The sequence below is a fragment of the Coturnix japonica genome, chromosome 6 (assembly GCF_054131305.1).
Source record: "Coturnix japonica strain WE chromosome 6, WE-NBRP24, whole genome shotgun sequence".
Taxonomy (NCBI): Eukaryota; Metazoa; Chordata; class Aves; order Galliformes; family Phasianidae; genus Coturnix; species Coturnix japonica.
Window position 1 is genome coordinate 31,786,308 of NC_140668.1, and position 12,246 is coordinate 31,798,553.

The 12,246-nt window shown below is 45.6% G+C and overlaps 1 protein-coding gene across 4 annotated transcripts in view; it reads left to right on the forward strand.

Moving 5' to 3' along the window:
* Window positions 1–5,328: 5,328 nt before the first annotated feature.
* The window catches only part of KCTD15 (potassium channel tetramerization domain containing 15), a 43,212-nt gene continuing 36,294 nt past the window's right edge, over window positions 5,329–12,246 (forward strand). The window contains exons 1-2 of one of the 4 annotated variants that reach the window (XM_015874043.3): window positions 5,329–6,840; window positions 8,169–8,253. In XM_015874043.3, the coding sequence (XP_015729529.1) occupies window positions 8,242–8,253 (12 nt within the window). In that variant the 5' untranslated portion in view covers window positions 5,329–6,840; window positions 8,169–8,241. Of the gene's footprint in view, window positions 6,841–7,002; window positions 7,312–7,957; window positions 8,085–8,168; window positions 8,254–10,919; window positions 11,042–12,246 lie in introns of those variants that run through there. The other 3 variants (XM_015874045.2, XM_015874044.2, XM_032446997.2) reach the window with 3 other exon arrangements.

Genomic DNA, 12,246 nt, shown 5'->3' on the forward strand with positions numbered 1-12,246 from the left:
TCAGGAGACCATACGCTAGCCGAGGATGGCTGCAGCACAGCATGTTGCGACCATATGTCTGACATACTGTCTCCTTTCCAAGGGTCTCTGGCATAACAGGATTTGGTTAGACTCTGCTTAGCTGGCCAGGTTCAGAGCTCTCATCTTCTTTGTACTAAAACAAAGGTGTCAAAGCTGTGGTTAAACTCTTGTCCGCAGCAGCACACAAGTGGGCCAGGAAAAGCAGCAATGTGATGCATCATCTTCTTGGTAGGAGTGTTTCCATTGTGGCATGTAGTGGAAATGCTTGAGCAGAGTCTGCACACACCACAGGTGGGCAGGATGACCACTGTGGGGAATAGGACACTGGGCTGAAAACTGAAGCTGTCTTGTGGCAGCACCACAATATAAGCAGGTCTGAAAGGACAATCATGCAAAACCACTGCCAGTTTCGAGTCTTTCTGTGATGCAGTAATGGGACCAGAACACTGCTAATTCTGCCTTTTCATACAATTACCAGGAATTAGTTTTGTTCTGAGATGTGTGCTAATTTGCAAGTTAGTTTTAGCCCCACAAACTCCAATTCGCTCTTCATTTAGTCTAACAGATGAATTTCATGACCCTGAATTAATTTTTTAGTTTTTTCCTCCCAGTTGTGCTTTTTCTATTAGATATTTGCAACACAAAAGTGGGCTTCACTCAACTCCTCATGTGCTGTTTAATTCATGGTTTCATGGCTTAGAAGTTATTCCCTTACCTCCAAAGATAATTTATCTGTCTACTCATCCTGTTGTCTGAGGGTTACAACAGCTTGTACTATCCTTTCGCTTACAGTGGTTCTGAAACCACAGTGCTTAAGAGTATTTTCTTCCTTGCTACTGACGTCTAACTTTCTTTGGTTTTGTCTTGACTATTCTATCCCTTTCCAGAATCCACACATGAAGAATTTGCTCTATTTTCTTTTTGTTCTACACTCGTGTCCATGTCATCATGCTTTGTTGAGCTACAGCTTTCTCAGGTTCTGTTCCAATCACACAAAATTCAGACTTCTCAGTCTATTTGACAAAGAGGAAGAGTGTTGAAATACTGCTACATAAATAAGAAGCAACTTATCCTTGGTTCTAGATGTGCTTGTGCCCGCCTCAAACCCTAAAAACAGTACATAGTTGCATCCAAAAGGGTCATTATGGCTCTTTTCTTTAGTCTCTGTATTCAGTTAAGTGGCATTTTTTGCAGTATAACTTATTCCAGACCTTTGCTAGAAGAAACTATGCATACAACTTCCCTTAGAAGTATGTTCAACTGGGAGCTGCCTGGCTGCACAGGATCTTATACATCGTTCAGCTAAGTCAGCAATCCGTATGCAAAAACCAAGCTTTCAGGGACACTGTGTGGATTTGTGGCATGCCGTAGAGTACCACACATCTCTAAAAACCAATGAATGGATTACACTCAACCATGAAAATGTTTTTTCCCTTACCATGACATTTATAAAATGGATACACTTTATTTAACAAGGAGCTAAAAACAAATGGCACAAAAGTAACTTAAAAATGTTTAAAATATTCAAAACTGTTACTGTTTAAGATGATGAGAGAATACAACAAGCTGAGAAACATCATGCTGAAAGCTAACATAGGACATCTGAAGTAAATTTAATTTTAGGACCTGATTTTGGCTTGTAACATTTGGAAGCATGAAGAGGTGGGCAAACTTCTTCTATTCTGTATTTCCTGACAAGCTATTTTATCTTTGCAATCCAGCATAGATTATATTATACTGTTGTCATGAGTTAGGTGCTGGATAATGGATAGTCTCAAAAGCAGTCCATCTCTATTTAGGCAATAAAGTAACGGTTTATAAATTCACTCAGCAGCAATAAGTTTCTTGAAAACAATAGAAGTGCATTTCAAGCAAGAGGATGACAAGATTTGTTGAGTTCCTATAGACTGAATTTTATTCCCTTCATGGCCATGGAAATCCCTCATCTCAAGGAAATCCCTTATCTGCCTATAAATGACAAACAAATTTTTGTCTTAATTAGAAAACCCTGGATCAAGTTCCTGCTACAGAACTTGCACTGCCACTGGCTTCAGCTAGGAGATGTTCTTAATTCTTCTTTTTTTTTTTTTTTTTTCCTTTTTTATTTTTAATTAATCCATTATGTGTCAGCTGGCTGAAGCAAGTGCTGATATTTTAAGGTTCTTCGTATTTTCAGGTTTCCCACAAGAGCAAACCTTTCTCAGTAGCTCAATGCATTTGTAACATCAGCCTTCCACACTTCCGCTTCTATCTCATTGTAATGAGGGAGGTGATGGTGCTAATCACAGGACGTGTGGTATGATCTCTCAGATGTGCTTCTCCCTGGCTGTCTGTGGTCAGCCTTCTCCCACCAGGAGACAACGCTGATGTAGTCATGTCCATTAAACCTCACTGAAGGCAACAAAACCACAACGGCTTTACTGACCAACTACTACTTCTGAAGGACAATTTTCTTACTCAAAACTACTTCTGGACTTCATCTGTGTCTCAGCTGTGACTGAGAAGAGTATTAATCTACATGCAGACACAGATTCCTTTCTTTTAATGGAACAAAACTCGAATTCTCACTTGCTTTAAACATTTCATTAAATGTTCTATTTTCTCTCTTATTTAAAATGCCCACTGGAGCATAAAGTGTTTCAAAGAAGAGGACCAGGCAGACTGGACTTTTCTGTGTGTACTTTTTGCAGTTAGTGCGAATATTGCTTTTACTGCCAGGAAACCAGAATTGGCCTCAGGTTCATATATGTAACATGAGAGGTGCTGAAGTCAGACTCAAGCCTCAAGTGAAGACACATAAGGGAAAGGATACGCACTAATACAGGATGAGGTGTCCAGAATATCTTCATCCAGGCATTTCAAGATCCATATACAAATTCATATATCATAGTGTAGAAGAGGCTGATGTTTTCTGCAGTTCATTATACCTTCTTTCACACAGCCAATAGATTTTGAATCTGATCATTTCCAAATATATTTGGAATATCTTCTTGATAGGAAATTGCTGTTGCTTAAAATCTGCATCTTTTCACAATCTTTCATTTTCTGTTCTGACAAATATGCAGTGTTATTTTTGGAAAACACCAAAAGATGGAGGAAAAGAAGGTGGGATTCTCTATGGATTTCTATTCCATACTGTTATCAGAGCGTTGGGTGATTTTTGAGCTGTTCACTGATAAGATTGAAATGAACTATGGAAAAATTAGACTGAAAAACACATTACAGAACAGTTCTGTCCAATTCAGTTTTGAAGCATCTGCATAGAATACAAAGAACTGCTGACTAAAAATAAAATAAATCCAAAGTATTTAACGTGAAGTGTTTAATATCTTCATAGACCCATGCAAGGCATTTAGCCAAGAAGGTTTCAAACTCCTATAGTAAGTTGTAACTTAGCTCTTTTAGTTGTAATATCCTACAACCCAGCCCAGGAATCTTCTGTTACAAATTTTGTATTGCTTTGTAAGGAGGACGACAGAGTTTTTCAGAGAATAAGTTATGTTCACTTCTAATAGTATTTCTTCTTTTTTCTTCACTACATACTATTTAATATTTTCCTTTGTGCACTTCTTAATAGTTGAGCTCTAAGTGAAACTCTGAAAAACAGCATTAGGATTCAAACTGAAGTGGAAGATTTTCTTTTCAGGGTCACAAGTAGCATAGTGAGATTTCTCTTTTAAACAATGACACTTAGTATCTCTATAGTTCTATGAATACTTTTGAAGTGTCATATTAAAACCAATCTCTTGGCCTTCAGGCAAAGAGAAGCAATTAGTCTTGGAGTTGTGAATAAATAAAAATCCATTTATATACCCGTCCTTGACATGTACCTTGCAAATCTTAGAAACTTCATCTAGTGGGAAAAGAAACGTTGAATCACAAACACCGATACTGATCATATTGCAGTGTTGCTTCCTAAAACTGTTTAGTTTGTATCAAACTTTCAAGTATTAATTCATATGTATATATTCATACATATTGAAACACAACAACAGAAAGACATTCGCACGTTCGAGTGAGAAGAAAGAGATGAGCGAGTGCACATGGATCTATAATGCACCTTTATTATCTATCCTCAGCGCTAATCCAGGTGAGAAAAACTCAAAGCTCTCAAGTACATTGTTGTGCCCAGCTACTGCAAAAACATCCCACCATGTGCACACCTCCTTCATCCCAAATGCCGATCAGTCTTTGGTCTGCAAACAAACAAACAAAGAAGATCTGGATTAGCCCTGCATGCCAGTGAAGTGGTACCTGTGGCAGTTGTGTTGGGATGAGTCAGAAAACAATTTCTGCTTTTTGTTCAGTGCAACGTTCTTAGGTTTTCTTTCTCCTCTTTACCGCACCTCAGTGCAGAAACATCCTATTCCTGCAATGCTCCACTTGCTGCTCTAGGTTCTCAAATTTGGTTTTCGTTTAGTACTCAGCATATCGCAATTACGTTGTCAAGTTCATCCCTATAGAAACATGAGGTAGCTGGGGCTGGGAGACGGGTCGCGGAGCCTCGGCACATCTTGTCCTCCTCGTGCTCCACTTGTTGAGCGCTGAGAGGTGGCACTGGTGTGCTGGTGCTGCTGGCACTGCTGGGGCTGCCGCCCGGCCCGACGGCACATGGGGCAGCCGCGTGGGGACGCGCAGTGGCCGCACGTCGGGGCAGAGCTGGCCCTGGGGCCGCGCAGAGCTCAGAGATGGGACCACACCGAGGCCCGCACCTGGGCCGGTGGGATGGTCAAGGAAAACAAATTGAAGTCTGTTCTGGATGCAAATCTCTCCGCTGACCTAGTTCTCATTCTCCTTTTCATTTCAGAAGCTCAGCTAAAAATCCATAAATTAAGGAAATTAACTGATGGAGCCTCCGGCATCTTTGTAAGCTATTTAAATCTTTAAATTTACAACATCTTCTGCATATATCAAGTAATTGAACTAACTGCAGGGATGTAACTTTAATGAGAAAATTTCCCTCTTCTCCTGTAGTTTGTACTCGAGAAGGGAAAAAAAGAAAAAGAAAAAAAAAAAGGAAAAAAAAAAAAAAAAAAGCTCCCCTAAGGAGAAAAGTTTCTGTTTATTCCTGCCACGCAAGATAACTTTAAAAAAACACGGATCGCAGGGGTCCTGCCTTTCCCCGTTCCCCGCCGGTTGAAGCGGGCCGCTCCGAGCCCCGCGGCGCGGAGTGAAGCGCGGACGGGCGCGTAGAGGAGCGCGGCTGGGCGCCGTGCTGACCTTTCGGGCGGCCGCGCCGTGTTGCGTAACTCCCTGCGCGGCCGCGCTCGGCACTAGTAGGCGCTGCAGCCCGCCCGGCCGCGGCCACCGGGACGCGCGGCGCCGCTCCGCGGGCGCGCAGCTGGCGGAGCCCCTCCTCTGCGGCGGCCGAGAGCCGGGCGCTGCGGGGCGCCGCTCCCCACGAACTTCTCCCTTTGGGGCCGCTCTCCGCGGGGCGCGCATCCCCCGCGGGGGCTCGGGGAAACGCGGAGCCGCGGGCGGAGGCGCGTCTTGGGCGGAAAGTTGAGGGGCGGGTTTCGCGTTGTTTTAATTTTTATTAACATTTCTTTTTTCTCATTTTTTTGGTGCGGATGGGGTTCCCGCCCCCTTCCCCTTGGGGAGCGCTGCGCGCCCGCGGAGCCGCCCGCGGAGCCCCGCGCCATCGCGCCGCACGCTCTAATTGAAATGGCGCTTTTGGCCGGGGGCGGGCTGCCAGGGCGCTCCGCAATAGCACAATGCATGTCGATAGACGTCATTTGGTTTTAATGGCCTACAGGAAATTTGGCGTTTACAATGCGAGACATTAGCAAAGGGTGAAAGGGAGGGGGAGACGGGCGGGCTGGAAATAATTGCGGCCCCCCCATCCCCGCCGCCGAGACCCCCCGTCTGCAGCCGCCGGCGCTGGGGATGCGCCCGGGGGGGGCCGCGGCGATTTTTAATTTTATTATTTATTTTTGAACTTGATGTAGTTTATCAACAAGTGCGGAGTGGGTGCTACCCTAATTGTAACGGAGGAGTCGGGAGATGTGAGAAACGTGCCCTGCGTTACTTATTTGGGAGCTGAAAATTTATGCCTAGTTGAAAACGCCTGGGGAAATATTACATCAGACCAAATGACAATGATTAAAATCAGCTTTTTCCCCCCCTTCCCCCTTTTCCTCCCTCTTCTTTTCAGTAAGCCCGCGGAAGGACGTGACAGCGGCCCGAGCCTCCCCGGCACCGACCCGTTACCGCCGGCGGGGCCGGGCCGGGCCGCGCAGTTCCGCGGGCAGCGTAGGGCTCCGCGGGCTGCGGCGCTTCCCGGCCCCATCCATTTCCAGGGCTCGTGTTTTGTTTTACTCGGGGGGGGGGAGGTGGGGGTGTGAAATAAATCTGGGGACCTTCACTAAAAGCAGGGGAAAATATCCAATTTTCATCGCAAAATTAGCTAGGGCGAGAGCAAAGGGCTGAGCTAATTGTAGCCTAATCCTCTGCCCTGCAGGCGTTTGCAAAGCCCTGAGCAAGAATTCGCTTTTTTTCCTCCTCTTCTCCCTTCCCTCTGTTATTTAGAGACGGGATTATTGCCTTTCTTCTCATAACAGCCTCGGCAGTTTCATTTAAAGGCTTTTTTCCCCCTCACACGCACACATCCGCGCACACACAACATAAATAGAAAGAAGCGGCAAAAAACAGAGAGGGGGAGAGCGAGCGAGGAGAGAGAGAAGCCTTAAAAATAATAATAATCACAGCAGGATCTGAGGAGCAAAGATAGTAATAAAGGCAAAAAAAACGAGCCCATCCACACACAAACCCGGCAGAGCCCAAAGCCGAGGGGGGCTCGCGGCTCATCCTGTGCTCAAGGTAAGGAACCCGGGCCGGGCTGGAGCGCTGTGCCGTGCCGTGCCGTGCCGAGCCGTGCATTGCATTATTGCATCGCGCTGCACCGCGCGGCGCTCGCGCCTTCTCTCGCTCCTTTTTTTTTTTTTTTTTTTCCTTTTTTTTTTTTTTTTTTTTTTTTTTTTTGGGAAAGTGCCTCTTCAAACTAACTCGGCTCCGGCTCCGGAGGAGAAGCGGCAGAGGGCTGTTTTTTTTTAAAGCTATAGCTCCCGCTTTGCTCGCGCCGCGCGTGTGTGTGTGTGTGTGTGTGTGTCCGTGCGTGTGTGTGCGTGCGTGTGTGTATGTTTTGTTTTGCTCCGCTCCAGCATGGGCAGCGCCGGCGGAGCCCCGCGGCCCGGGGTGCCCGCGCTGCCGCCCCGGCCCCGGCTCTGAAGACGGCCCGGCCCCGGCCCCGGCGCGGCGGAGGCAGCGCAGCCCGCTCCGCGCTCTCGCAGGGTACACGCGGAGCCGCGGGGGTCGGGCGGGCGGCGCGGGGTGCGCGGCCGGGGCGCGGGGGTGGCGGCGGGGCGGCTCGGCACAAAGGGAAGGCGGGCGACAATGGGAGCGGCGCGTATGGAAAGCACGGGAGGGATGTGAATGAAACTCTGGCGCCAGTGAGAGTGGAAGGCTCGGGTCGGGGCAGACTTCAAACCACTCTAGGCTATAGTTTGCATTTCTGCTCCTGCGTGCGATGTGGCACACTTCTGCAAAATTCATACATTAGCCTGGCTAACGCTCGCCTCCATTGGCTGCGCCGAAATCGGATGCGATCGGGGTTACGGGGCTTTTTTTTGCCCTCGCGTTCATCTAAGATATCTCCCTGTTACGAGGGAATAAGTAAAGGACGCCATGTTGTGCTTTTTTTTTTTCTCCCTGCCGATGGTTACCTTCGGGCACGCCGCGTTTCAGAGCGAAAGGCAGAAGTTGGGAGGGCGGCTGCGGCGCTCCGCGGTGGTTCCCCTGACCAGCAGCGGGGAGAGGCGTGGGGTGACGTGAAGCCGCACTGATACAGCGGCGGCTGCCACGGCGGGCGGGGGTGGGGAGGGAGGGAGAAAGGAAAGGAAAGGAAAGGAAAGGAAGCCTCTGCTTTTCTCTCTCTCTCTTTTTTCCTTTTTTTTTTTTTTTTTGGTGAGCATTGCTCCGCGGGCAGCCCCCCATTCCCCCCTGCAAAAGTTTTGGGCACGATCCACTCTGTCACTCGGGACAGCGGTGCGTGAGGCAGCGCGGAGGTGTGGGCAAATGTTGACGGACTTTAAATTTTGGAGCCATCCAGTGCGAGGTTTCAAGTAACCCCATCCCTTCTTTGTCTCTAGGCTCGCTTCTCAGCGTAACCAATTGTCTCCGAGTGGCTCTGGAGGCAGACCCGAGCGGTCGCCGTGCGTGTTTATGGAGACAAAGGTAAATGCCCGGCCCGGGGCTCTGCCCCCGGCTCCGCGGGGCCGCGGGGCTGGGGCCGCTCCCGCAGCTGCTCGGCCCGGAGCGATGCGGCTGGGGCCGCTCCGGCGGTGGGGCCGGGCCGCGGGCAGGCGCCGGCCTCCCCGGATCCGGGCGGAGCGGAGCGGCCGCAGCGCCCGTCGGCGGGTGTCGGTCCTGCTGCGGGCGGGGCGCGGGGCGCGACCCACGGGGCCCCGCAGGCGCCCGGGCGGAGCGAGCGGGGACTGGCGGCTCCTGGAACCTGCGGTGCTCATTTCACGTCTCGAATGTGCATGAAGGAATTAAACTGCACGAGTGAATAACAGCATTAGTTTCAATTAATTTTTATCCTGGCAACAATAAACTTTAGAAACAAAGCGCTTTTACATCCGCAATTAGTCTTGCTTCCCATCTGTAGTCTTTTTAAGTGCCTGCTCCTCGATTTAACTTTGTCCCTCCTTCAGAGCTGCCTCCTTTTCCGCTCTCCCCCCCCCCCCCCCCCTTTTTTTTTTTCTCGTTATCCCTTCCAGGCTGCCGCTTGCTTCTGCAACCTTTCACCTCCCCTGTCCCTATCTGTCTGCTCTGCTCTCTGCAGTTTATTTCTACTGTATTTTCCCAACATCAGCAGCAGTATTGGTTACCATGGCCCCGGGCTATGTGCAGAGGTGGGAAAGCTTCATCCGCCCAAAAGTTCTTACACTTTTGAAGTCTTTCTTTTAGTAGGATCTGAAATGTATCATCTAGAGTGTGTATTAAATGAACAGTATTCCTGAAGGCTTTAGAGCAAGAAAGGCAACACCCTGGAAAATTCTGCAGTCTTTCAGCATTCTCTGCCCTAGGGTTATAGCCCTGGGCACGGAGCTGAATGGAGCTCTTACAACTGCCTTCTGTTTACCTTTTATGGTTAAAATAACAGCTTAGCAAAGAAGCAACTTCATGGAGAAACGATTCAGTGAAATCATCTCAAGCTGTAGCAGCATAGCTAGTTTAATCACCCCTAGAGAGCTGAACAACTGTGAGCACAATGGGACACAAAATCATTTTGTGTGTAAATGAGCATGGCATTGTGATTATTTCACTTTGCATGGGCAAATAGTTTTTACAAGCAGTACTTATGCAGTTAGCTTAGAAAGGCAGAAAAAGATAAGCTGGCTCTGAAAGATCTTGGTGTGCAATGTTTGAAAAACTAAATATTCAGATAATTTGGGAAGCGGGCTCTATTGATTTTGCCTTCAGCAGGTTCCTGTGTTACTGATTAGAGCAGGGTTATTGCCTGTGCCACTAGTTGGGATGCTGTATCCTGTCGTAGGCAACTAAAGAGCAAGGATTATTTTACATGGTTTAATAAATGACTTTTGTTAGTGTTCCTACAATAGTTACCCTTAAGGTTTTAATTTTCACATCAGTATTAGAAAATACGTGCATAAAGACTTTCACTGGATAAATACATTTAAGGTTTTGCTTTGTGCATAAAATAAGTGCATTACTCAGTGTGATGAATTTTATCTGTGTTTTACATTAAGGAGAGGAAGGAGTCCTTAGAAATAGTGGTACTGTACCTTAGGAAACAAGAGTGCTTATTTTTTGGAGCACTACAAGTGTTTTCAGTGTCCTTACGCTCAACAATTACGCCCCCTGATAATCTGCTCATAGGAAATGACCGAACTCCACAACTCTCATAAACACGTTGGGTTCATTTTTAATACCAGTCCTCTCTGAGCAAGGGAAAAGCCCGTGTTCTGATTCCATCTCCTCCCCCCATAAAGCCGGTAGCATCCTCAGTAAGTACGAAAAGCCATAAAAGTTTGAGAACTATTTTAGCTTTCCAGTGATTTTCTATAATTAAGTGTTTTTTCAACACATGCTCTAGCTGAGAGATGCCAAAAGCAGAGGATTGTTCAAAAGGTCCCTCCAGTGAATAGTATAAATTAAATATCTACTGTGTGAGTATGGCCTCTCTGAGAATCTCAGACTTTTTACAGATCAAGGAATTTACTGGTATACTAACATTAAACAAAATCCTAAGATAGCAGCCGTGCTTAAATATGCACAAATAGGTTCGGATCACTTGATCTTTAGCTATCTGTGCATATTTTAAAATAAAAGTCCGTATTTCAAGACAAATGGTTAAATGTAAGACTCGTTTACAGAGGACTGGAAGCCCTTTGATTTCATTTGGAAATTGTAACAAGGGGTGCAGATGAGCCCTAATTAGGCACTTGTTTTGTGTAACTGCATGAGATGTGTTTCTAAGGCAGCTCTGTGCTGCGCGAGGTCTGTACCTTTATCATTAGTGATAATAGTTAGGGTCTGAACAAAGACAGGGTTGACATTCAGCCTGTGTCTCCTGACCCTTTCATTTAAGTGAGGGAGCACAGACTGAATATGAGTTCGCAGTGCTCTTTGGTAAGAAAGAAAAATCTTTGTGTTGGCAGACAGATGAGGCACCCACAGACTGGTAAACAGAGCGCTAAAATCCTGCAGGTACTTACATACTAAGTTGCTTTTGAAAGTTAGTTCTTTTATTTATGCTATATGACCTATTTACTGAAGCTTGCCCACAACAAGCTCTTGTGGGAAACAAGAAAGCAGCGTCTTGAGTCATGAAAGGATTCAATCACTTTCCTTGAAGGTGGTGCTGTAGCAAAAATGTTAATGCCCAATTTCACATCGACTGACACAGAAGTCCTAGGACAGAGCTGGCATTTGCTTCGTGCTCAGTGCAGAGGTCCATTCTGCCTCCGAAGAGGAAAGGATGTGGATTCATAATGGGGTGATGTATTGCTGTGCTTTAGATGCAAGAAATCCTTAGGAGCTAAACTAGATAAATGCAGTTAATGGAGACGTTACGATGACTTTATGAAGCTGTCTGGATGAATTAAGATTTTTCAGCTCCTTTCTACATAGCTCAGATTTGGATTTTTACAGCAAATATTTCTAACTGCATGTTCATTGTGTGTCATAGCCAGGCTCCTCGTGCAAAATATTTACTGCTAGAAGAAAGACAAGACCAGCTTTAGATTTCTAGGAAATATTATCAAAGTAATGTGGGAGAAATGGGAATTCACTTTGTAATGCTGTATTGAAGTGCTTGTCAGATAGAAGGGAGAGTCTGGGTGTTTGGTAGCATGCTTGCAAAACAAAATACCAAGAAAATTAGATTATATTCAGAAATATCTTCAGCTATAATGTTTTGCATATGTTGTTTTACCCATAAGGGGGAGAATGAATGGACATGTTCTAAAACTTACAGTAGATTTTTTGTTTGCCATGTGTGTTATCTGTAGTGATTGAACCAAAATTAGCTCTGAGACACACGTTTCAGCAGGATAAGCTTTGCTTTTCTTACTGAAGAGAACTGCTCTCCTGCTTTGCTAATCCTTTCCATTTGTGAGACATTTTAAGATTCTTGACTCAATTCAGTAATTCTGCTAATTATCAAACATTTTTAGTGCAGTAGCCATTAGATGGATGTTGAATTTGTGATTTCACTTGCCAGATTGCATAGTGGTCTCTAACGCTTCTTGTCATGAAAACACAGGTCAGTTTATATATATGTATCTTTCTGTTTTCGCTGCTTCCAGGTATTGCATTCAGTTTCAAAGCTTATTAGTTCTTTGTATCTAATATTAAGGCTTAACTAAAAATTATCAATTTATTTTGCAATTATTGAAAATAAGACACAAAATTGATCTCAGTTTGATATGAAATTTACTACATGTATAAACTAAATGCCTTAGGTACTGAGGAAGTCACTAATTTAGAGGTGTCTCGTTACTGAGACAAACTTGCAAAACCCCCTGAATCCCAATTCACAAATTGGTTATTCGTTTGTCAGGGGATATTTCACATCTAACACATAAGCCCGCGACCTTTAATTAGAATTTTGCAGTTTGTTTTATGCCCCTTGAGGCTGACACCTTGAAATTTTTTTTCTTGATTTCTTATTGCTAATAAGCATCTTTCCCTTCCCCTCTG